General features: G+C 35.6%; 1 protein-coding gene across 1 annotated transcript; it reads right to left on the reverse strand.

The window, feature by feature from the left end:
- Positions 1-2,350: 2,350 nt before the first annotated feature.
- LOC110019205 (ATP synthase subunit d, mitochondrial) lies at positions 2,351-25,585 on the reverse strand. Its single transcript, XM_020716785.1, has 5 exons — positions 25,278-25,585; positions 8,113-8,194; positions 4,416-4,480; positions 3,017-3,103; positions 2,351-2,604 (listed from the first exon to the last, which is right to left on the reverse strand). Exons 1-5 carry the CDS (start codon positions 25,449-25,451, stop codon positions 2,491-2,493), a joined length of 522 nt encoding a protein of 173 aa, XP_020572444.1. The 5' UTR covers positions 25,452-25,585; the 3' UTR covers positions 2,351-2,490.
- Between the last annotated feature and the right edge of the window lie 1,135 nt (positions 25,586-26,720).

Below are 26,720 nucleotides of genomic sequence, written 5' to 3' on the forward strand. Positions count from 1 at the left end.
ATTTTATCAATATTTAAAGTTTATTTTTCCTTGCAAAATATCTCACAATTTTTTTTTTTGCAAATTATATCTAAATTATTATTTATTTATTATTTTCATCCATTTACATCAATTCATGCTTTTTTTTTATTTAATTATGCCACTTCAGCTCTTTATTTTGCACCAAGCACTTAAACTTTCATATTTGCAATCATGTCACTCAAATCTTAACATTAAATAAAAAATACCATCATCTCTCTCCTTAGAAATCTAATTCAAATCAATGAACCCTAATTGTTCAATTTTAATTTGATGTATTCAATCAATCGCCTCTTCCTTTGCTTGGGTTCTAAATCAAACATTATCACACAAGATGCAGTTTTAAAAATCTAATTAGTTCATATTAAATTTATAATTTCAACATTAATCCTTTCTTATTTCTAATTTATAACAATTTTTTTTTTCTACCCATCGAATATTCCAAATTAAAAAACTATCCTAACATGTTAGTTTAGTATTATTATACTATAATTAAAAATATTAAAGTTGTAGATGCTTCCTACCTAGCAAACTTGCTGTTTTTGTTTAATCCCCAACATCATTATCATTATTACCTAGCACTAAAGATTCATTATCACTAATAATCTTTTATAATCTTTCACCAACCATACAGTGTTATAGTTTTTTAATATTTCATTAAGGGAAATTTACATAAATACCACACGATTCTTACATATTCGCATCTAACTCCTGAACTTTCATATTTATATGCACACTAATCAGATCTTTAACATTCATCTTACTAACTTTTTAGAAGTAAAATATACATTTACATGCATAATTTTATAACACCAGTGTTATAAATATAAATATTAAATTTTAGATATTAGATATGTAAATACATAAAAAAATGTGTGGAATGTATGTAAAATTCCCTTTTTTAAAATTTATTTTTGATGATTTTCTTTCCTAAACATTCATTCCATTTTCATCTATTATCTACCATTGCATCTTCTTTCATTCCCTTCCCTATAGCTGAGCACGAATATTGAGGTATTATCATATGGACAATCCGACATGATCAACACAAACTATATGGCAAATCTTTTGATCTCAAAGTCAAAATTAACCATAACTCCCAATCTAAAAATCAAGCCACTAATTCTATGTATTCAAAGGGGGCTTAAAGAGAATTGTGATTGAGAAAAATTCAAGACCAACATCTAAAGCTATGTATTCAATACAAACACTTGAGACATTATCATTAAGCATAACTCCCGTTGTCATCAACAAGGCCGACACTTGTTATCACGTGTAAGTTTGATGCCCTCAATCATCATCAAGGCTAACCCATGCAATCGCCAAAAAGGTTGGCGCCTGCAGTTACCATCAAGAAAATTGACGCTCATTATCTCTATAAAAATCAATGCTAGCCTTCTTCTAGTCTATGTTCTCATCTCATAATAGAACGATCGAACAAACCGCGAAAATTCAAATGTCTTAAGGGGCCTCCTACTAGCCCATAAAATCATCTTCGAATTTCATATCTAATTCCGTTTTCATTAACATTTTCTTTAGTCAAAAGATATTGCATCATTTATAATATAATGCTTCATTACTATTGAAATCATCATCCCAACATTTTCATATAAAAATCTCTATATATCTCCTATGAACTCAAGTCATACAAATGCATGCCATATTTTCATTTTAGCACAATAAATTTCCTATTAATTGCTGAGAATATACCAACATGCAAGGATAATCATTCACTAATTTATCATTTCAATTTTACCAAACAACCAAAAAAAAATTTTAATACCCTAGCACTCAGATCAATACAACATAGCCAATCAAATTCTAATTTTATAAAATTTATCTTAAACCATCATTATTATCATCTCCTTAAACATCTCTCATTCAAACAACTCACCTTCTATAAATATGATGTCAACATCTATATCACCATCTTTCTGCAGTAAATCATAAAAAAGGGAACATTTACATGTATACCACACAATTCATATCTATTTACATATCTAACCCCACCCACAGTTTAATATTTACATTTATAACATCTTGATGTGATGTTAAAAATTTTAGTATGCATGTAAATATAAATGTTTAGGTGTTAGATATGTACATACGTAAGAATTGAATGGTATGTACCTAAATTACCCAAAAAAAAAAAACATCTAAACTTGAATAAAAAGAACAAACCCAAAGAACCCAGTTGAAGTCAAGAGAAAACATTGACACTCTACCTCCTTTCTCCCAAACACTTAATAGGCTCAATGTTGAAGAAATTAAGCAAATAGCCCGTTCTATGTAAAAATTAAACAGCTACTGCTAGTGCCAAAATAAAAAATTGTTTTAGGAATTATTTTGCAATTAAGTTCAAATAGGCACAATCAGATAATAAAGTAAGAACACTCTGAAGGCATTGCATATGGCGACAGATATTTTTATTGAAGTAAATGAAATCGGTAAAATAAGACGGGAGAATAAAATTTACTGTGGTGGGCCATACCCCCAGTAGTCATTACGGATTTCATCGTCGAACTTTTGCTTGAGTTCTGGATGCTTCTGGAAGTATTCCTCAGCAGTCATGGTCGATATTTTTTGCTGCAAAAATTTACGGTTAAATAAACATCGAGGATTATTTCAGCTTTAATACTAAAAGAAAGTTAGAACTATTTTGGCACTTTATATATTTAGCATCTAAACTTTCATATTTACATGCATAACACTCAAATTTTTAATAACAAATCAAAATAATATTTCACCAACTCGTTGAAAGTGAAATATACCTTCTCATACATTAAGTTCATCACACCAAAAAAAAAAAAAAGAAAATATCGAAGTGTTAGAAATGTAAATACATAAAAATTGTGTGCAATGTATGTAAATTTCCCAACAAGATTTCATGCATTCATGCAATAATGTTATGTGTAAATATATAGATATTGTGTGGTATGTATGTAAATCCCCCCCAAAAAAATAATTAGATTGTGAATCAACAAATGGGGACTCTCACCTTCAACTCTCGAACCTCGGCGATTTCCTTTTCCAACCTTTCGCTCTCCTTCAGGGATGCCTGTTCTGCTTCTTTCAGCTCTACCAACTGATGAAATGAGACGGATATGAGGTTTACAAAGCCATACAAAATATTACTTCCTCCACCAATTCAAGCAATCCATGCAATACACAGGTGACAATATATATATACATATATATATATATATATATATATTCTTGTAATTATTGTAACTGTTTTAGAAGTTGGATACGTAATTGTTTTAAAATTCATTATATAGAATCGATTAAAAGCATAAATTTGGCAAATTGCAAAGTTATTTCCAAAATAAGATAATTAAATTTATTAATAGTCATAATATAATTTAAAAACACTTGGTTCAATCAATTACAAACTTTTCATATTTGCAACTCGTTAACAATTAAAATCGATTCTAATTATATTTTCTAAAATAATTCTAAAAACTTGCGATTAATTTAGACCCTTTAATAATACTTAATAGACTTTTTTTTATATTTCTAAATTAATTAAGAATCATTAATTAACAATATATTTTTTATTTTTAATTGATTCTTTAACTTTTGTTATTATTTTTTCATAAATATTTAAAATTGAATTAAATCGTTCAACAGTTGGATAAAAGCAAATTATACATTATTATTTATATAATTATATTAACTTATTAAAACATACTGTAATATTTGGAACAGGACATGATGTATCTATTATATCAGATATCATAAGATATCATATAGATTTAATAAATGCAATTTAACAATCTTTTAAAACAACTTTAAAAAAATACATTCTTTCAATTCAAGAAATTAAAATTTTAAACATCTGAAAATGACTCAATTTTAAAATGCTAAACTTCCTCACTCATTATGGCTTCATAATATGTATATAAATTAGATAGGTTTTATTTATGTGTTTTGACATTCTCTTTATGATGACTTGCAAAAAAAATACATTCATTTCTATTAACGTAATAAAATTTTAAAAGGAATTGTCTACCTCAATTGAATCTTAAAAGGTAGCTTAATAATATGTATATAGATGTCATATTTTAAGCCTATCCAAACAGTTTTTGCCATTAGATGAAAAGATAAAGAGATAAAAACAAGGGGCATTTACATACATACCACCCAATTCTTATGTATTTACATATCTAACAGCTAAACTTTAATTTTTACATTTATACCATTATACCACCTAAATCCACCTAAATCTTTCATATCACATCAAAAATACTACTAGTGAAATAAATCTTTTCATGCATAGGTAAGGTGGCATGCATGTAAAAATTGAAGTTTAGGAGTTAGATATGTATATACATAGGAATTTAGTGGTCTGTATATAAATCTTACCAAATACAAATGAAGAACAAAGACGGTCTTACCAGAGCATCAAACTTAGGTTTGTATTGTGGAGTCACAGTGTCAACAAACTTGGGTATCTCTACGCCTGCAAGATTGAAGTTTAAAAAACTCAGCTAGTAGGGTTAGTAGCATGAAAGTTGGAGCTTAAAAATCTTGCATCAATAGCCAGACAAAACATTCCAAGTCAAGAACCCAACGAAACATCTCCCATCTAAATTATTATCATTAAAAATAAAAATCAACATCATTAGTCTTGCGGCACTTAGCCCAATCATTTAGGGTTGATTTAAAAAATTTTTATTTCCATTCATTAACATTCTGCGCCACACAATATCTAATTATATTATCTTAATCTATAATTTCATAAATCTTTCATATTAATTTAATACATCTGTTTTAGTAATGCATAGTCTATATCATTTGTTCTGCATGTTCTGAAGCCATTCAAATATATATTTTTACTAAGGAACCATATGATTTGCTGAAAAAGGAGTGCAGTGTCATTGAAATGTAGTGTGAATATTTTAGAGTTGTTTAGTAAAGTCTTATAAAAAAAAGAAGAAAGAAAATTACCTTTTTAAGTTTAATTTGATGAAAAATAAAAAGACCAATGGATGCCGACGGCAGAGTGCTAACTGGTAGCGGTAGAAGGCAAACGGCATCAAATGAAGTGGCATGCATTGGCCGTGAAGGATTTTTCTTTTTCATGAAGGCTGAAGCGGCTAGCGCTAGCCGGAGATAGAGGTGGCGATGGGTGTGCGGGATGAGGCAGAGGTGGCAGGGACGTTGGAAGTGGTGGTTATGACGGTGGTGGCCGTGTATTTAGAAATAAGCCAAACGACCAATTCTCAAATACATCAAATTTGACAAAAAAAGGTTTTCAAATTCACCAAAACCTTATATTGCATTCAAATTACATCCAACCAAACCGCTAAATTTTCCAATTACCTATATTTGGTTACTATGCACCCATAAAGCATCTAACCAAACAGCCCTCATGTTATTTCCAATAGATTCTATTCTCAATCTCTCTTTAAACAAAAATGTCTATCCTAATTGGAACACCCACAATCAATATAATAATCTCAGCTTTGCATATTTAATATGACAATTAGTGACTTTTCTAATACCTGCTTCTCCACAATATTCTCTCACTTGAAGACCTGCCAACTCTAAAAAAATACAGACCCAAAAGAGTTGAATCTATAGCTCATGGACCTACATTTTAGATATCCTCATTTGCATCATTATGTTTCGACATAAAACAGATGTAAAATACTTGACTCTACAAAACTTAGGCAAACACTTTAAATATCAGCATAACCATTCAATCAATAATTGCAATGATTGATGATATATAACACAAGGAATTGCATGAACTTTCAACAACATTGACTAACAATCTTTAATTTCATTCACATCACATTCCTAACAATTTACAAAAGTACCCAAACAAAAAATTGGCCAATCAATAAAATTTTTCCCCTAAATACGATCCTATTGAGCTGCTGTCCTTAAGTAATAAAATTAACTAATCAAATATCATGCAAAAATCCAAAAACATAAGATGCTGCATTGTGTCTCTAACTGCCTGTAAAATATATTAACCAGCAACATAAGATATTTTTGTAACAAAAACAATATTTTTTTACTGAATATCTTACAGCCATTACTTTCACGTACCCTTGAAAACTCTTGACATTGATGCAACAATAAATAATAGCTACACAAAAGACATCAACGATTGCAGAAGGCATCAAATATTTCTGCTGAATTTCAAATGCTTTATCATTCTTATGATGAAATAACTTAAAACTATTTCATTAATGTCGTGGCCATAGTATACGACCATAAAAAGTTAATGAAACTAACGAATTAACATGTAAATCTAGGATATAAATAACCCTTCATACAGGAAGATATGCGGCATTTATTTACATTACACTTATGGCTAACTCCAATGATTATCACCATGTAATTCAAAGAACACCTTGTGCTATGAAGCATTTTCTCCAGTTTTAATGTTATCAATAGTTATTAACTATGCCTACATACATGAAAATATATCATATATACATATTTTAAATTCATGCATTAACGGTCGTTTGCTAGTCCATAAATGTAACCATGTCTATGAATGAAGTTTTTTTGTATTTCTTTTTCGTGTATATGAAGCTCAAATGGTTCAAAGTCTCAAGAGAAAGTCTGCATAAGTATTCCGTCTAAATAATGAACGAGTTGTTCCCATACAATAACAAGAACAATAAAGCCTTAATCCCACTTCGTGGGGTCGGCTACATGAATCCTTTTTCTCCATTGCGTCCTATTTAGTGACATATTTTCATTTAGTTCTAATAAATTAAGATCATTTTTATACAATAAGCCCAAGTCTTCCTAGGTCTACCTCTGTCTTTCTTAACATAAGTCGAATCTAAAATATCCACTCTCCTAATCGGATCATCAAATTGTCGAACTTTAATGTGATCAAAACATCTAAGACGACTCTCTCTAATTTTCTCTGTCACTGGAGCTACACCAACCCTATCACGGATATATTCATTTTGCATTTTGTCTCTAAGTGTAAAGCCACTTATCCACCTAATCATTCTTATCTTGGCAACATTTAACTTAGTATTATGCTTCTCTTTTAAAGGCCAACATTCAACGCCACAGAGCATTGCAGATCTCACCACCCTCTTATAAAATTTTCCTTTCAGTCTAAGCAGTACTTTTCTATCACACAAAAGGCCAAAAGCATTCCTCCATTTCAACCAACCAAATTGAATTCTACTATTAACATTCCCGTCGATATCACCATCACTTTGAACAACAGACCTGAGATATCTAAATCTTTCACACCTTTTAATAATTTGATCACCCAAAGTTACACTTTTGTCACTAGATCTGCGGCTACTAAAAGTACATTCCATGTATTCAGTTTTAGTTCTACTCAAATGAAGGCCTTTAGAATCCAATGTAGACCTTAATAATTCAAGTTTTTCCTAGGCTTTTTCTCTCGTCTTATTCATGAGAAGGATATTTCACAAGAATATCATCAGCAAAAAGCATACACCAAGGTACATCATCCTGTAAATGTCCACTAAGACAATCCATAACTAAAGCAAAAAGATATGGGCTTAAAGTCGAACCTTGATGTAATCCAACAGAAATAGGAAAATATTTGGTCAATCCTCCTCCAATTTGAACACAAGTAACAGCTCTAGCATACAAATCTTTAATGACTTGAATATAAGTCATATCAACACCATTCTTCTCAAGAACTCTTCAAAGGACATCTCTTGGAACCTTATCATAAGTTGTTCCCATAAGAAGAATGAATCATAGGCTCATCTATTTAATAATAGAAAAATTTACATACGTAGTACACAATTCTTATATATTTAGTTCTCTCACACCTAAACATTTATATTTACATACATAGCACTTTGGTGCTTTAAACAAATGCATGACAAGGGCTATTTCGCTTTTAAACTAGTAATTTTATGGGGTATTAAAGATTTGCACGCTATGTATGTAAATATGAAAGTTTAGGCTAAACATATGTAAATACAAAAAAAATGTGTGCAATATATGTAAATACCCTCTTACTAATAATATGCCTTTGCATTCAAATAAAAAAAGAGTAAAACAGCTGAACTTGAGGAAAACAATAGAAAACATATAATCTCAACGGCATCATCAAAACAGAAAACATACTGTCATAAGCTTCCTTATACATATCGACCACACGAGGTCCAATTCCTTTTCTGTAATAATCCCAATCAATGGGCTCCGGCTCCTACACAATTTGATGAAAAGCATATGCATATTAATCAGTTGCCAAGCAAAACATTAAAAATAAGGGGCATTTACAAACATGCCACCACACAATTCTTATGTATTTGCATACCTAACACCTAAATATTCATCTTTACATGCATACCACTCAAATCTTTAACATCACATCTAAAATGCAAGCATCACTATCCTTTTAAAAGTCAAATACACCTTTTAATGTAGACTTATGACACCAAGGTGTTATAAGTGTAAATATCAAACTTTAGGTGTTAGCCATGTATATACATAAGAATTGTGTGGTATGTATGTAAATTTTCCTAAAAAATAAATTAAAAGAAAGGTGCCCTCTAAATAAACATGAAAATAAACTGCTTGAAGAGAAAATCTAATTTTTAAGAACGGATAGAAGATCATAGTCCTTGTAGTTCAAGAAAGAACAAATATTTAATGTAAACAAAAGATAACTGCAGTGTTGAAAATGTGAGGTCAAGCAAGAGATTGTTGCAGGAAATACGAAGTACATGGGCAATGAAACATCATATTCAATGAATTAGAAAATTATAAATTAAGACATATTTGGATCCCATGTCTTTTCAATTAAAAATGAAATTTATATACATAGCAGACAATTCTTATGTATTCATATATCTCACACTACAACTCAGAACCAAAATCAGCGAACAAACCATTCAAAACGGCAATAAATAGATGAAATAAACACAAAAATGGGTTGCACTTACAACAATCAAAGAAAAACAAGCAAAAATACACGGTTGGTCTACTTTTGAGAGGAAGATCGGCTCTCCCACACCTTAGATGTCGCTAGGAACTCCATAAGAAGAAAAGAAAATAACAGCCACACAAAAACATACATAAATAAAGCAAACCCTAGGTTCTCCCCTTGATAGAATCCCCACTTAGCATTTCAAAAATTTTTCATCCTATTTTCCCTCCAAACTCCCTTAATTTCTCCTCCTTGCATAGGTGATTATGGCCCTAGTGATCCCCACTGTTCCCTTTCCTTCTTCTATGGCGCCCCCAGTTCGGCCTGCTTGTTGTGGTATATATATATATAAAATAGAAGAATGATTTTCGATGAAGCGAAAAATAGAACGAGCAAATTCACACCAGAAAATAGTAACACAATGGAACACACAGATTTACGTGGTTCGGCAAATTGCCTACGTCCACGGAGTTGCAGAGGATTTTATCACTTGAGGAATTTACACCAGTCGATCATCTCAACTTACAAGAGGGAACTCTCACTTCGTTGCTCTCTCTTCTTCTCTCTCTACACCGAGATACACCGAAGAAGATAAACTTACAAGATAAATAAACTCAATTTCTCTTCTGCCACAAGCCACCAAGAAGAAACCAAGGGAGAACAATCTTTTTCTTCTTTCTTCTTCCTCTACCGCAAGGAACTACTGCTTGCACTTCTCTTATTCTGTCCCGAGAAAGCCCAAAAAAAAATACAAAAGAGCGTCATGCTATTTCCTTTCTTCCTCTTCTGCAAAGCACGCCAAGACCTCTCGAATCTCTCACCTGTAGCAGTTGATCGCAGAAGATAATTCGAAGGAGGGTCAAGTTCGTAACTTAAAGAAGTAGAGGGCGTCGTTTCGCAAATCTTAGGCGGGAGCAGTTCGCAAAACTCTAAGGTCGCGGTCGCGGCCTTTCGTGATCGGGAACAGTGAAGCGGGAGCGTGATTGGGAGGCAGGATCGGGCTCCAGCTAACAAATTTCCTGCTTGGATACCGATACACATGCTAGAACGTTTTCTTCCTCGAACTGATATCCTCCACTAACAGCGTCGCCATTTTTCTTCAAACGTAAATCCTCCACCTCTGCAACTCAAAACCATTATCTTCACATCAGAAGACCAACTGAAGTTGTGCTCAACTTTAATTTCTCAAGAGTAACACCCTTAGTCAACATATCAGCAGGGTCCACATAGCCTTGCACCTCCAAACTATTTCATACGTTACTCTTGTCTCTGGGCAATATCTTACCTCTGCTGAAAGTTTTTTTCAACAAGTCTAGCCTTGTACCTCTTACTGCCATCAAGTTCAGTCTTCACCTGGTACACCCAATTGTTGTGTAATGTCTTCTTCTCTAGTGGAAGTTCTGTCAGCTAACACTTGCTTGAATTTTCATCTTACAAGATTTCCTCATAGCTCTATGGTTCTCCATCATATGTTTGTGGAACAATAGGAATGAGTGTCCCAAACTCACTCTCCTCTTCACTTCTATTATTAACAGAGTTATGAACTGTTAGCAATCGTGCATACTGTACTTCTTCAGATGTCACATTTGCGTTATAATTCTCCATATTCTTGAGGTTCCTGTAGTTCCTCTTTATGTAGGTAGTCTTGCCGCAATTCCAGCAGGTTGTCTGCTGACCAGACATTGATTTTGATCTCTCTCTATTTGAGTTCAAGTCTTGTCATCTTCCTCTGAAATCAACATTCAATGTCAGCTCCTCAGACAAAATCAAATCACGAATATCATCATATTTTAGTTTACATTTTCCTGCAGAACTGCTAACTGTCATCCTCATGACTTCTCAACTATTTGACAACGATGCTAACAATATCAGCGCACGTATCTCATCATTAAAATCAATTTCATCATCTTCAGACAATTGATGAATTTGTAAGTCACTGATAATTGCATGAAAGCAACAAGAAGACTGCAAGAATGTTGTAGGAGAGATGCAGGAAAGCTGCAAGAAGGCTACAGGGAGGTTGCCAGAAAGCTGCAAGGAGGCTGGAGGGAGGTTGCATGAAATCTGCAGAGGGCCAACGACAGTGCTCAAGAAAGTTGTCGTGCTCGAAGAAGGCTGCAATAATGTTGCAGGAAAAAGCAGTGCTTTCCTTGGGAACAGCTGGCCGAAATCTGTAGGGAAAAATTTGTTGAGGATCCGACGTCGAGAAAAGCTGCCTGAGGGAGGGTCGACGGCAGGAAAATGCTGCAGGGGAAGAACCGGCTGCAGGAGTAAGCCTGAATATCTAGTCGGCAGCAGATATGTCCGCAGGAAGTTCGGGCGGCAGGAAAGGCCGCATGAGGGAATTTCACCAGCAAGAAGGACTACAGGAGGGAGTTCCAGTGGCAAGAAAGCCATCAAGGGATAGGTCTGGTTGTAGGTTGAACACAGCAGCGACTGGGACGGAAAGAGCAGTTGCGTCAGATATAGGGGATTGTCGAGGCTTCCGCGGCCGTCGAAGCAATGCTGGCGAGGGAGATGATAGCGACACCGGCGATCGAGAGGAGTGCTACAGCCTTGGATATGATTGAAGCCATTGTCGCCCTCGTGAATTCACTGAATTTGCTTGAAATGATCTTGACGATGGTGTTGAATCCGGCTTCGAAGGAAAAAGGAACAGCTGAAGGCGGGATGAACTGAAACTGCTGCAGGCGGAAGAAGATGCAACGATGCGATCGTACTCATCGATCATGTAAAGATGCAACGATTCGAGGGCTTCATTCGGAAGCTGGTAGTTGAGAGTGAAGTTTTGACCACCAAGAAGATGCCAAGATCGCGCGGCGAGCGGTGGTTTAATATTCGAAAAATTACCGAGCGGGATCGAGCTCTCTAGGGAAAGTGGAATAGGGGAAGGAGATGAACTTGGAAATTTAACAGCAGAGGCTGGTGAAGGAGGAGCTCGGAGGCTTGATCGCCGGAGCAGGAGAAGGAGCCTTCGATGGAGTAGAAGAAGATGGCGGCTTTGCACCTGGACAGGAGATGGAGTCGGTAAGCCAAGAAGAAAATTTTTAAGGACAAGGAGGGAGATTCTGCCTCTTATATGGATATGTTTGGTGTGAAAGAGATAAATTTCTAGTTGTCAAATCTAGCCATCATAAATTATGGGACCAGGTGGTACTTTTCAAGGAAATTGAAGAGAATTCTCCATAAATAGTAAGACATATTGCACTTTCTTGCAGGATTTGGGCACGAGGCTTAAAGTACCACAGGTAACAATAGCCACTGCAATGGTATTTTGTCATCGATTTTTCCTTCGCCAATCACATGCAAAGAGTGATAGGATGACAATTGCAACGGTTTGTATGTTCCTTGCTGGAAAGGTTGAAGAAATTCCTCGCCCACTGTGGGATGTAATTCTAATTTCATATGAGGTTATTCATAAAAAGGATCCATCTACTGTCCAGAAAATTAAGCAGAAGGAAGTTTATGAACAGCAGAAGGAGCTCATCTTATTGGGGGAAAGACTAGTTCTTGCTACTCTTGGTTTTGATCTGAGTTTACTCCATCCATATAAACCCCTTGTAGAAACTATAAAAAAAAATTAAGGCAGAGAACTTGACGAGCAAAACCGTGCCGCCCAACCATCTTACGATAATGAAGCTGAGAGCAGCAACAGAGCAGGAACCGCAGGCACTGTTGGATCTGTTAATCCGCCGACGGCATCCTCAGCTATCTGCAAGAATCCAGCGCCATTAAATGCTCGGGAAGCAGCACAAATTTCTCAAAATAAGCATCCTGGAACACAGCAGGCAAATATTGATGGCAACTCTGTTGTTCCTCATGAGGCACATAATTACAACAATGAACATTTGACTGTTGATGATAAGAGCACTACCTGGGAATACAATAAGGATGGTGACGGGAAAGACGTTCAAAACTATGAAGCTGCAAGTGGGGTAACTAGCGAGAAGGACAAGGCTTCTAAGAAGCCATGACAAAGATTGACAAGGATAAAGTAAAAGCAGCTCTGGAGAAGCGGTGAAAGCTCCGAAATGTTTCATCAAAGAAAAATGTGGTTTTTGACGAGGATGACCTTATTGAAAGGGAGCTTGAGAATGGAATTGAGTCGGCTTCGGTGGATAGGATACGGAAAGAGAAGCAATTATCAGAGGCGCCGACAGTAAGCGATGTGACGATATCAATCGGGAAAGGGCAGCAGCGAACTAGCTTCGTGCCCGCTCTATCGACCAGTGGAAGAACCGTCTGCGAAAGAGAAGGGAGGAGACAAAGGAGATGAAGCAGTCGACGCGAACAAAAACGTTGTTGACAAGGGATACCACGAGTGGAAGTGTCGGGAGACAGGTTTGAGAAGGTTGTACCAGTCACGAGCCCAGACACGAGAGGGAGAGGACTTAGGAGGACGACGCAGCCCGAGACAATGCCGTGGCAGACGAATCAAAAGCGGAGAAATAGTTCCTCCCTTCCAGCCGGCCTTATCGTGGGAAGGGAGTTTTGGCGATCCTTCAACGATTCTCAGTGGTTAGGGCAAAATTATGACTCTGATACCATGTTAAATTTTAGAATAATGCGGAATAAAGTGGCATACTTCGAAATACTTTCATTAATATGAACAGGGGTATAAGTAACACTTACAAGAATCTTATAATATGAAAAATAATAAAAAAAAATGATATGAAAGGAAAGATATATCACCTGATATCTCCAATAATTAATTCATATTAATTATTAGGAGATAATAGAAAATAATATAAATTAAGAAAACAAATAATTCCTAATATATGAAAACAAAATATCTCCTTATATTAAGGAAAGAATTTATTCTTCATGACTAGGAATGAATTATTTCTTATTATAAGTCCTAACAGAAAAGACAATAAATCTTGAAATTTAAATTAGATATTTCAACACCTATCATGAGATCTACAGTCGTCCTCTCCTTGACGACGTTGTGTGCAGCAGACCTCGATAGGATCAATCGAATGACCCTCCGAACCTGTCGATCCAACAGATTCCATTCAGCTTTGTCTATCCTTTCAGGTTTTTTCCCCAATAACGGAAGATGATGTTTCTTCCCATATAGGTAGTCATCTATCTGCATCCTATAGTAACCAAAATCTGTGTCATCAAACTTCTCGATCCCTAAAAGCTTCACTTCATTTGCAGTCATCATTCTTCTTCATATCCAAATAAAACTCTTATATTAGTTGTGGTATATATTTATAAAATAAAATAACGATCTTCGATGAAGCGAAAAATAGAACGAGCAAATTCATACTAGAAAACAGAAACACAGCGGAACACACAAATTTACGTGGTTCGACAAATTGTCAACGTCCACGGAGTTGCAGAGTATTGTACTACTTTAAGAATTTACAGCAGTCTATCGTCTCGAATTACAAGAGGATCTCTCACTTTGTTGCTCTTTCTTCTTCTCTCTCTACTCCGAGATATACCGAAAAAGATAACCTTACAAGAAAAACAAACCTAATTTTCCTTCTGTCACAAGTCACCAAGAAGAAACCAAGGGAGAACAATTTTCTTCTTCTTTCTTCTTTCTTCTTCCTCTACAGCAAGGAACTACTGCTTGCATTTCTATTTATCTGTCCCGAGGAAGCCCGAAAAAGAACACAAAATAGGGTCGTGTTATTTCCTTTCTTCCTCTTCTGCAAAGCATGCCAAAGCCCTCTCGAATCTCTCGCCAGTAGCAGTTGATCGCAGAAGATAATTCGAAGGGGGGTCTTGTTCATAACTTAAAGAAGGAAAGGGCGTCGTTTCAAGAATCGTAGGTGGGAGCAGTTCGCGAAACTGTAAGGTCGCAGCGCGACTTTCGCTATCGGGAACAGGGAGGTGGGAGCAGGATCGGGAGGAGGGAGCGAGCTCCAGCTAACACTGCTCCTTGTCGCCAAGACCGGCCTGTCTGTGGGTTGGTTATGCTGCCTTCAGCTGGTCTAGGGAGAACAAGCTCCCGTATATGCGTAACATTACTCTCCCAAAAAGACATATTGTTCTTAAGGTGGAGGAATGAAAACTGCTTGTGGATCACCTCGTAAGACTCTCATGTTGCTTCATAGCTGGTAACCACTTCCATTTAACCAGTACCTCATTTGCTCCCCCTACTCCTCGACGCACTTCTTTGATCTCTAACGGCTCCAAAATCACCTCCAGGTCTTCCGTCAATGTCAACAGTAGTGTAAGAGACAGTGTATGATATCATATCGCATGTTTCATCTGTGACACATAGAAGACCTAGTGTAGTACGAACGATGGTGGTAACCTCAAATAATAGCCCACTTCCCCGATGCGTGTCATCACCTCATATAGTCCATACTGCTAGAACCCTGTCCCTCTCCTCCAAGTACTAATCGCCGCTAGATACTATTGTGGCGTCATGCCCATAATGTACCAAGTGAGGTGCATCCTGCCCGTACAATATCTTGAAATGAGTGATGTGATGTGGTGAGGTACTACGTGTTATACCAATATTCGGTCTATGCAATCTACTTGGCCCATAGCTTCGGCGTATCAGAAATAAAACAACGCATGCATGTCTCCACACTCCTGTTGACCACCTCCGTCTGTCCATCGGTCTTGGGATGATATGTAGCCTCTTGAGGACTGTCCCTTGCAACCTGAATAGCTCTTTCCAGAAGTGATTGAGGAACACCTTGTTCCTATTTGAAACAATCGACTCCGGTACCACGTGCAAAAGAACCACTTCTCAGATAAACAACACTGCGACAGAGACCGCCGATGATGTAACGGAATGAAATGTGCATACTTACTAAGGCAATCCACGGCCACCTTGATCACCGTATTGTTTCATCATTTTCATCGGAAGTAAGCATAAATAAGGGGGGAAAAATTAAAGAAAATTATCGAAACAAAATCACCTAAATCGTTCCTCATAAACAATCCCAATCAAATCTACAAACCCATTGCATGTCAACAACCAAATCCAAAAAACAAAAAAAAAAAAATGTGATCTCAAACTTTATCCATTCCCTATCAACAATCCCAATCAAATCCCAAAACATGCTCAATCAGACCAGGAATGAAAACCAGAACCACACCCTTGGGTTAATGGTAAGTGTTTGAGAACTTCTTGGGGGGATGCCTTCTTAGATTTAACCTTTCCTAACTTCAACATGCTCAACAAATTTATGCTTCCATCTGGTTTAAACAAATTTATGCTTCAACATCCTTATCAAAAAATTTATACAGAGTTCCTTCACTTCCATATCATCTCAATTCTCATTTTAAGACCTTCCCTTCAAACAAACACTGAGGAGTTGCTCATTACATGTGTGAGGATTCTACTGCTAGGCTCCCTGATATCATCTGGCAGAAATTCTATTACATACATAACACAAAATTCTTATGTATTTACATATCTCGCGCCAAAACCTTCATATTTACACACATAGCACTCAAATCCTTAATATAACATCAAAAATAGCACTACTACCCACTTTTAAAAAGTGAAATTCGCTTTTTTGTAGATAGATTTAAAGCACCAAAGTGTTATGTATGCAAATATGAAAATTTAGGTGTGAGATATGAAAGCAAATAAGAATTGTGTGCAGCTTATGTAAATTTCCCCAAATTTATGCTAAGCGCTATTCTATTTACTCCTCGTTTGTCATTAATGGTGCTCTTAAAACTACACATGCTCTTGTGACTATAGAAAATCTTTCTACCATGCCTTTTGCTATTTGCCACAATGATAATGAATCCCTCAACCACCCTTTTTCTTGCTCATTCAACAATAATATTCTGAAAGACTGACTGCCCCGGCATTCTATCTTCCTTCTCAACTAGTCTCTCTTATTACAGATTTTGAAACATATTGCCAATATATAAATTCCAAAAACTTTTAAAAAGTTCAATTTACTCTCCAATCCAACGGAATCCCTCCGAAATGCGGACCATTACAAATCATCCCTTAATTCAATTCCACTCGAATCAATGCCAAAAAAAAATTCAACGAATCCTCCCAGATCCAAAAAACTACAGCCTGGTTGAACCATCAAAATAAAAAATCATAGATCAGGATGAGAAATGGAATTGACTGAACATGGTTTGCAGCTGTTGGTTGACGTCGTCAGAGGCACGGCGGAGATCGGCAAACTTCTTCCGCGCCTCATCAGAAACAACAACTTGACCATGTCTTCCTAGTCTATCGCCTTGGTTGCCTTCACTGCCGTCCCCACCATCCTCTTCGCCCCGCTTTCACTCATCCTCGTGTTATCTAAGGCTTTGCTCCTATCTCTCGAAGAGGCTAGGGTTTCCGATCCAAGGAGTAGAGCTAGGGCCACCACATTAGGCCGGACGAGCATTAAGGTTGAGGCTCGTTGGGCTATGCTTGATAACTGCTTCAAGATAGTTTATAATTTTACTTAAAAAATAAAAATTACATGCATATCAGACAATTCCATGTGTTTACGTATCTAACACCAAAACTTTAACTTTACATTATACGAGTCACCCTATCCATGCGTGGTGTACATAAAAATTGTGTCAATATTGATCATGGGGAGAAGAAAATTACTATGAGGGAGGGACCACCAATAAAAGAACGTGAAGATCACTTATTCAGCCGAGTGCAATCGTCCTAGCCAAGGCCGACCGAGTGCAACTGTCCTAACCAACGCTGACCGAGCCGCGAAACGATATCGAAGGACACTATAACGAGTCACTCAGTTAGAAATAATGCTGGGCTGGGCCACCTCGAATGGCGTGAGCCGCATGAGACAAAATACTATTTGAGACAATTGCCCAAAGAAAGTTGATCCAAGAGAAAATCAGGTTCCCTAGGATCTCTAACCATCCCATGGATGCCCAAAGACCCCATGAGAAGTGAAGGATCAACCGTCGGGCCACAATCAACTGACTGAACCATATCGACCAAATTCAGCCAACCAAACGGATCTCAGCCGACCGAACCAGTCCTGCCGACCCGAAGCCAATCAAGCTCAGTCAGCTGAGCTAGAGTGCACCCGAGCTATAAGCTTATACATGAAAAATATTGATATTCCTCTGTATGATCATCTTTAAAGCAGAGACAAAAATGTAGCATCATTTTATTGCACTCTCTCCCCAGTAAATAAAGATATCATGTTATGAATAAGATATGATGTATTACGTTTATTACTATTCATTCATCTCTCTGACTTCACTCTTATCTTACTCATGCTCTATTCCTTAAGGTGTGATTCACGTACAAATTAGAATCCAGCGCATGAAAATATGTATTTTACTTTTTTTTTAAAGTTAGTGATATTTTTATACCAAACAAAAGGTTTGAGTGGTGTGAAAATGTCAAAAGTAAAGTTTTTGTTAAATATGTAAATATATGAGAATTGGGTGGTGCGTATGTAAATAAATGCCCCAAAAAATTGTTTCATTCATTAAAATAATGATAAATTTCAGTTAAAGTAGATATTTTATCAAATATTAATTTTAGCGTAGCTTTATTTTAAAATATTAATATTTACACTGCTAATTTTTGAATTTAACATAGGTCACTAATCAAATATTATAAGTTATGTGTTTGTTAATTTGTGGGGGTATATCCAACCATTTTCAAGAGTATCCACTATCATTATGCACTACCTCATTGATCATCTTTGTTAAGTTGAGTTATCTCCACATCCATGGGAGGACCAATCCTACCACTTTCAACAAACTCCATAATTTCATTACACCATCTCATTCTAATTTTTGGGTGGTATCTTCTCCAGCTTTTGTTGAAGAACAATGCAGACAGCCTTAGTAATGTAAAACATCCTCATATGTATTCTTATTTGTCTCCTTCAAATTATGCTAAATTTGCCTTCATATAAGATCACTCCCTATAATCTTGTTTGTCACTGGAGATACACCAACTCTTTCACTGATACATTTGTTTCGCATTTTGTCTCTAAGTGTCAAGCCACTCATCCACCTAAGCATTCTCATTTCAACAACACCCAACCCTGTTTTATGCTTTTCTTGTATAAGTCAACATTTTGCGCCATAAAGCATTCCCAATCTCACCACCATTTTATAAAATTATCCTTTTAAGTCTAAGCGATTTTTTCTATCACAAAAATAGGCCCGACGCATTCCTCCACTTCACCGTCACTTTGAACAACAGACCCAAGGAAACTGAAACATTCACTCGTTCAATAACTTGATCACATATTGTTACAATCCCACCACAAGATCTACTACTAAAATTATATTTCATGTATTCAATTTTAAATCTACTGAAATGAACATCTTTTGACTCTAAAGTTGACCTCCAAAATTCAATTTTTTCCTGAACTCTTTCTATAGTCTTATCCACAAGAAGAATTTCATCTGTAAAAAACATACACCAAGGTATATCCTCCTATAAATGTCCAGGAAGAACATTCATAACTAAAGCAAAAAAGATATGGGCTTAAATTCAATCCTTGATGAAATCCAACTGAAATAAGAAAATACTTGGTCAATCCTCCTTTTATTTAAGCACAAGTAACAACTCTAATATAGATACCTTTAATGACTTAAATATAGAAAAAAAGAATGTCGATGAAAAAATGGACCACATCTTGGGCTTTGGGTGAGAGTCTCAGACCCTGCCATGGAGAAAAAGCTTTTTCTTTTTCTCTTCATACACACACAGAGCAATAGAGACGGCTCCAGCCTTCATGCAACTGCTATCTAGCATCCATCTCACCAACCTTGTCCACTAGTCATCTGCGCCTCTAGCTTGAGCACCGCTGAAATGTCACAAGCCACCTCCGAAGGCGTGAGCCCATCTTGTCAACCACCCTCTCCAAACCTAAACCCCATGTCACTACTTGGATCCACTATAATTTAAGTTGTCAATTCGTCTAGTCTGCACATTGTCAAGCGTTCAACTTTTGTGATCCACCTCCATTAATTTTCATTCAACTCTGCCATTGGGCCCAAACAATCACATATGTGTTGTCGTCTCTCTTACCACGAACCGTCACAATTCTTCTTTCTCTTCACTAGATAAAACAACATTGCAAGCTTAGGTTTTCATCATGTAACCTTTCTTGCTCAAATCTATTTGAATTAATTGATTATTTTCGGGAATAATTTGTGTAAATATCTCATTGCATGTGTGTCATCCCCTTGGCCTTCAATTGAAGTCGTTCGTTCATTCAACATTCACTCACCTAGGTTCATTGCTCGGTCTGATTGACCATAATCTCATATGAGGTATAATCTCTTGTGCTTCACATATCTCTTTATTCACTATGTCATTGTATTCACATACCACTTTATGGCGAGTGCATACACTATATCTAGATTACTATTTTATTTTACACCCATATATAGGGCTAGATTTTGGGAACTTTATGCCACCATATGACTGAGGGTAGCCCTTCTTTTAGGTCATGTGAGTTGGTAATTCAATCATAAATTAAAAGTCCTCGGTTTCACATATATTTTTGGATTGTTATTGGTCTAATCAATCCATTATAAAACGAACACAAAACATTTGGATCACGTTATTGCCTAGTAGTAGGCTACCTATTCATGCCTTATCATAATACGCACATGTATAAGTAGAAGCCTTGGACATTTAAAAGCTTCTAGAAATACCTTGAACATGCCAAAAAAATTAAAAAATATGTTATAAATGACAAATAATATAAAGGTTAATACACTAGTTAAAACTCAAAGTTTTAGATCTTGGAAAACAATTAGCTTAGTTAATAAAAGTGTCTTTGACCCTAGCTCTCCTTAGCAAATCCCCGCGACTAAGCATTTGTTCCTATTAGCCTAGTCTTACATAACCCTAAACAATAACTTATAGCTTATCTTGAATAATCTCATATGATATTTAATTTGTATGATAATTTCATGCATTATTCAAATCATTATGCTAAATGATTTTAATTGAAGTAAAAATCCTTCTATTGATTAGGTATAGTGATCTTAGAGTACCCAATAATTGGGTACCCTAACACCCTCTGACTTCACTTTAAGAGGTCCAGCAATCCGCTTTATTTTTGGATTTGTTAGTGCGGACAATCTTAAGATGGTTAAGAGCCTTTCGATGACCCTCCTATGTAACTCTAGAATCTATTAGCAGACCCCGAGTCAGTTGGTAGCTTAACCATAGGACCATGTTGGTTATCTTAAGACATATTTAGTGAATAGTTTATCATTTGATTCTAGCTTTGGCCTAGTTGGGTATGGACGGCTATTTACTTATAAAACTAGCATTAGGAGAACCTTATTGGCCTTGAGAATGGGATCCTCTATGGAACGGAGCTACAATGGGGGCACTGGAGTGTCGCAACATAACTGGCCCGACAAACTTTTTTTTTTTTTTGGTTTTTTTATAAAATCTTAATTGACCATTATTAATCTCATCGCCTCACAATAGTTGACTGAGCTAGGTTGTAAGGCACTACCCGCAACTGATGATCGATGAAAGTTAGAGTACATATCAGTTTCTTTTCTCCTTCCCAAATTATGTTACCAAATCCAAATAAAGTTGTCAAGCATCGATTCCAGATTCTCCCCTTGTGTTGGCGCCCTTGCCACCAAGGACTCCTCGATCGCCGCCTACTTTTATAAATAAATAGACCCCCCCCCCCCCCCCGGGGCCTCCTTCTTACAATCCCTTTCAATCAATTCCTTCAATGCACCAACTAAAACACTCCCCAATTCTCCATCGGCATAGCCTCTAACTGGCCACTGACACGGAGCAATCGCCCGCTGCTGTTCTTGAAGCAATGATTGCAAGTTGAACGATGGCTTTGGTTGTTCAATAAGAAATTTTGGTTTTGAATACTACTAGTTGAAGGAAAGGTGTTCGCAAGAAATTTTGGTTTTGAATACTACTAGTTGAAGGAAAGGTGTTCGATGAGGTGTCAGTGATGAAACTAGATAGTCTTGTCGTCGCTTGCCACTTATATATAAAGTATTAGATAAGTTCTAAAAATATTAAGGGTGATTTTGAAATTATTAATTTGTACCCCCACTTAAAATTTTCTAGCTTCGCCTCAGCATGATCCATCTCAAAAACAGGTCATGGATAAAACATTTTCATGGCATCCTAAAATTCATTAAGCCATGGATAATCTATTTTGACTAGAACTAAGCCTGTTCTCTGGAACTTTATATACCCAAACTTGTGTTTTGGGAGTCGAGAGTGAATCTCCCTTTAGTATTTTAATACCTCTCACATAACCACAAACATAGATCTAGAATTCAGGATCTAACGATGAGTTACCCAATATTCTTATTCTTTTAAAAAACATAGTTTCTCTTTTCTTTAGAAAATGTTCTAGGACCCTTGTGACAATATATCCCACCTCAAATATAAGTTATGTTCATCATACTTAGGTTTTTATAACCCTAAATGGATAGACTCTTAAGTCATAAAAGATATAACAAATTAATAGATAAAATTAATAACTTAACATGTGAATCATTGTTTAGTTAATAAGTTTGAACATCATCAAATCAAACCAATAATTTGAATAGCACACATTTGATTAAATTGACACCATCAACAACTTAGTACACACAAATGATGTGATAGGCGCATGCTTTATGCATCTTAGGGTTGAGTGACATAATTATTTTCTTTTATGCATACTGTGATCTGATGTGATAATTTGATGTGTTGTTTATCTTATTTATTTTTTATATGAAGTCGAGGGCACTTGCACTTAGATATCTAAGGATAATGATACCTTCTTTGCAGATGGACGAAGTACCTAAAAGACAAGGTCAAAATTAAAAAAACATATAAATTATTATGCTTGAAGTTGTTGTTATGACAAACTTAAAGCCTAACCAAACATGGAAAACATGAGCTAAAATATACCTTAGTACCAATCGATGTTAGGCATTGTATTTGAATGTATATAGTAAGATTTTCCGATACAAATATCTATTTTTTATGAGTGGCTTTGAAATTTTTATTTTAATTGTATAATTTTTTGTCTACGAAATTCATACAATCCAATGAGTTATTTAGAAGACATAAGGCTAAATGATTATTTAAATAGTATTTTACGACCCCCAAATACCATTCATTCTTGTTTTAAGAATTGAGATACATCTATCATAAAACCCAACAACTTTTTCCCTTTTTGTTTGGGGTGTATTTCAGAACCCAACCGCACTATTTAGTCAGAACTCATTTTCTTCATTATATTTTGTGATTAATTGTTAATAGAATTCACATTAGAATTGCATAATTTGTTAGGTTTATTAATTTCATAGAGTTGAGGCCTTGACTATGTGCCATCAATTAGCTCTTTGGATGTTAAATTTTCTATCTTAAAATTTATCTGAGCTCATTTGCATTTTTTCAAATTTCTTCTTTTTTGGTAATTTACACAGTTTTGTATAATTTTTAGAACATAATACATAGCTGTGTACAAGAATTTGTGTGACTATTTTATTTGTTCGTTGTACACAAATGCACAGAGCTTTGAAATTTTAAGTGAAAGCTACATACAATTTTGTATACATATATTTACCTAACTTCTTCATTTTTTGGGATATACGTAACTATGTATGTGAGTATATGTGCAACAAATTCTATTTTTTCCATATAGCCATGAAAAATTTAAGAAATGTTCACATGAATATGGCAATGCACATATATTTTTTAATAAAGGTTACACTTCATGTTTGTACACAACTATTCCTTAAAAAAAAAAGTAAGTGTTGTGCAAAGTCTTGTTGAACATTAGAAACATAAAATAAGCGTACACAACTAACAAATTTTGAATTGGATAAGCATGGTCGTTTACAACCTTTAAAATACAAAACAAGTATCGTACATAATTGAGTACAAGATCAAATGTGACTAACTCCACTTTTGTGATGTACTCATCACTCTAGATTATCAGTTAATTCAATTTTACCCAAATTAGAAAACAGAGAAAGATAACGAGTACAGAAAGGAGTATGAATCATGCACTCATAAGCAAAAGAGAAAAATCAAAGAAATTTCTCAAATGTGAAAGAATAAATTACAAGAAGATTTAAATACATAACACACAATTCTTATGTAATATGAATGTAAAAAACAATGTATGTAAATGCTCCCAAATTTAAATACATAACACACAAATATGATTTTCATGTGATATGAAAGTTTTAGTTGGTATTAATGTAAAAAACAATGTTTAGTTGTTAGATATGTAAATGCATAGAACCCGAGTGGTATGTATGTAAATGCTCCCAAATTATAACTCATTCCCCCATTGTTTCATGATTTTCAGAGGAGGCAAGCATAAATAAGAAAAAAAAAAGCCTGAAAAAAAAATTATCATAACAAAATCACCAAACCCATTTCCCCATAAACAATCCCAATCAAATCCAAAAACCTATTCCATATCAACAACCAAATCCAAAAAACTAAAAAAAATGTGGCGTCAAACTTTACCCATTCCCTGTCAACAATCCCAATCAAATCCCAAAACATGCTCGAACAGGCCAGGAATGAAAACCAAAACCACAACCTTGGGTTAATGGTGAGTGCTTGAGAACTTCTTGGGGGAGATGCCTTCTTAAACTTACCCTTCCTAACTTCAACAGGCTCCTCAAATTTCTGTTTCCATTCGGTTGGAACCATACCGAGCTCCTTCACTTCCACAGCATCTCAATCCTCATTTTAAAACCTTCCCTTCAACCAAACAATGAGGAGCTGCTCTGGAAAAGCAATGCCAATCCATCTCATGGCATGTGTGAGGATTCTGCCAGGCTCCCTGATATTATCTGGCAAAAATTCAATTACATACATAGCACACAATGCTTATGTATTTACATATCTCACACCTAAACTTTCATATTTACACATATATCACTCAAATCCATAACATATCATCAAAAACACAACTATTAACCAATCTTAAAAAGTGAAATACACCTTTTCATGATAGATTTGCTTCTCGTTTGTCATTAAAACTACACATGCTCTTGTGACTAGAGGAAATCTTTCAACGTCTCTTGTTCTTTGCCACGATGAAAATGAATCCCTCGATCACCTTCTTTTCTCAAGCTCATTCTCCAACATAATACTGAAAGGCTGTCTGCCCTATAATTCTATCTTCCTCCTCAGCTAGCCTCTCTTACAGATTTTGAAACATATTGACGATATGAAAATTCCAAAAACTTATAAAAAGTTCTATTTACTATCTAATCCAACGGAACCCGTCCTAAACTCAGACCATTACCAATCACCCAATAATTCAATTCCACTCGAATCAATGCCAAACAAAAATTCACCCGCAGCATAAACGAAAGACGAATCCTCCCAGATCCAAAAAACTACAGCATAGCTAAACAATCAGAATGAAAAAATCATAGATCGGGGTGAGAAATGGACCTGACTAAACTTGGTTTGCAGCTGTTGGTTGACGTCGTCGAAGGCACGGCGGAGATTGGCGAACTCCTTCCGCGCCTCGTCCGAGACGAGCAACTTCGCCATGCCATCCCAGTCTATCGCCTTAGTTGCCTTCACTGCCGTCTCCACCACCTTCTTCGCCCCGCTCCCGCTCATCCTCGCGCTTTATCTAAGGTTCTGCTCCGATCTCTCTCCTCTCTCGCCGAGTGGGTTTTCCGATATACAGAAATGAACTAGGGCTACCATGTTAGCCCACACGAGCATTAATCCATCAAGGTTGTGGCCCGTTGGGCTGTGCTTGATAACTCTTTCAAGATGGTCTCTATAACTTTTATGTTAAAAATAAAGAATTTTACATATATATATATATATATATATCCATATCTATATATATATATATCAAGCTATTTAAATATTTGACCCCTAAACTTCAATTTTACATTATCTGAATCACTCATCTGCACTTTTTGTACATAAAAAAATGTGTTAACATTGATCCTGAGGAGATCTAACAGTCTGGAGGAGAAAAATACTATGAGGAAGCGCCCAATGACAGAAGAACATGAGGTCAACTTATTCAGCCGAGTTTAGTCATTTGAACCAAAGGCAACAAAGCTAAAGCCAAACAAGGCACTAAAGGCAATCAAAGGACACTGGAATGAGTCACACAACCAGAAACAAAACGAAAGAATATTCGAGTTAACAGTCACAAGAAAGTTGATCTAAGGAAATATCTGGTTCTCTAATATTTTCAACCATCTCAAGGACGCTTAGAGGTTGCATTAGAAGTCGAGGATTGACAGTTGACCATAATCAACAAGTTAAACCATATCAACTGAGTGCAATCGATCGAGCGAATCTCAACTGACCCAACCTATCATGCCAACCTAAAACCAATCAAGCTCAGTCGGTCGAGCCATAGTGCAGTCGAGCAAAGAGCTTATACATGTAAAATATTAAGAATCTCCAAAACGACCCTTTCAAAGCAGGAGTAAAATGTAGCATCATCGTATTGTACTCTCTCACTCGTAAATAGAGATATCATTAGATGAGTAAAACACAATGTATCACGGTTCATTAATGTTCATTCATGTCCCTGATTTCTCCTCTGTTTCTCCTCTGTTTCTCCTTAGTCCTCTATTTCTCACGGTGTGATTCATACACAAATTAAGATCCAACACATGAAAATGTGTATTTTACTTTCTAAAGTCAAATTGGTGATGCTTTCATACCATAAGAAAGGTTTCAGTTGTATAAAAATTTTAAAAGTAAAGCTTTTGTTAAATATGTAAATATATAAAAATTTAGTGGTATGTATGCAAATGCCCAAAAATGGTCTCATTCGTTAAAAGAATAATAATAATTAGTTCAAGTGGATAGCTTACTTTCAGCGTAATTTTTTACATTTTAAAATATTAAATATTT

Source organism: Phalaenopsis equestris, unplaced genomic scaffold, assembly GCF_001263595.1.
Source record: "Phalaenopsis equestris unplaced genomic scaffold, ASM126359v1 Scaffold000054, whole genome shotgun sequence".
NCBI lineage: Eukaryota > Viridiplantae > Streptophyta > Magnoliopsida > Asparagales > Orchidaceae > Phalaenopsis > Phalaenopsis equestris.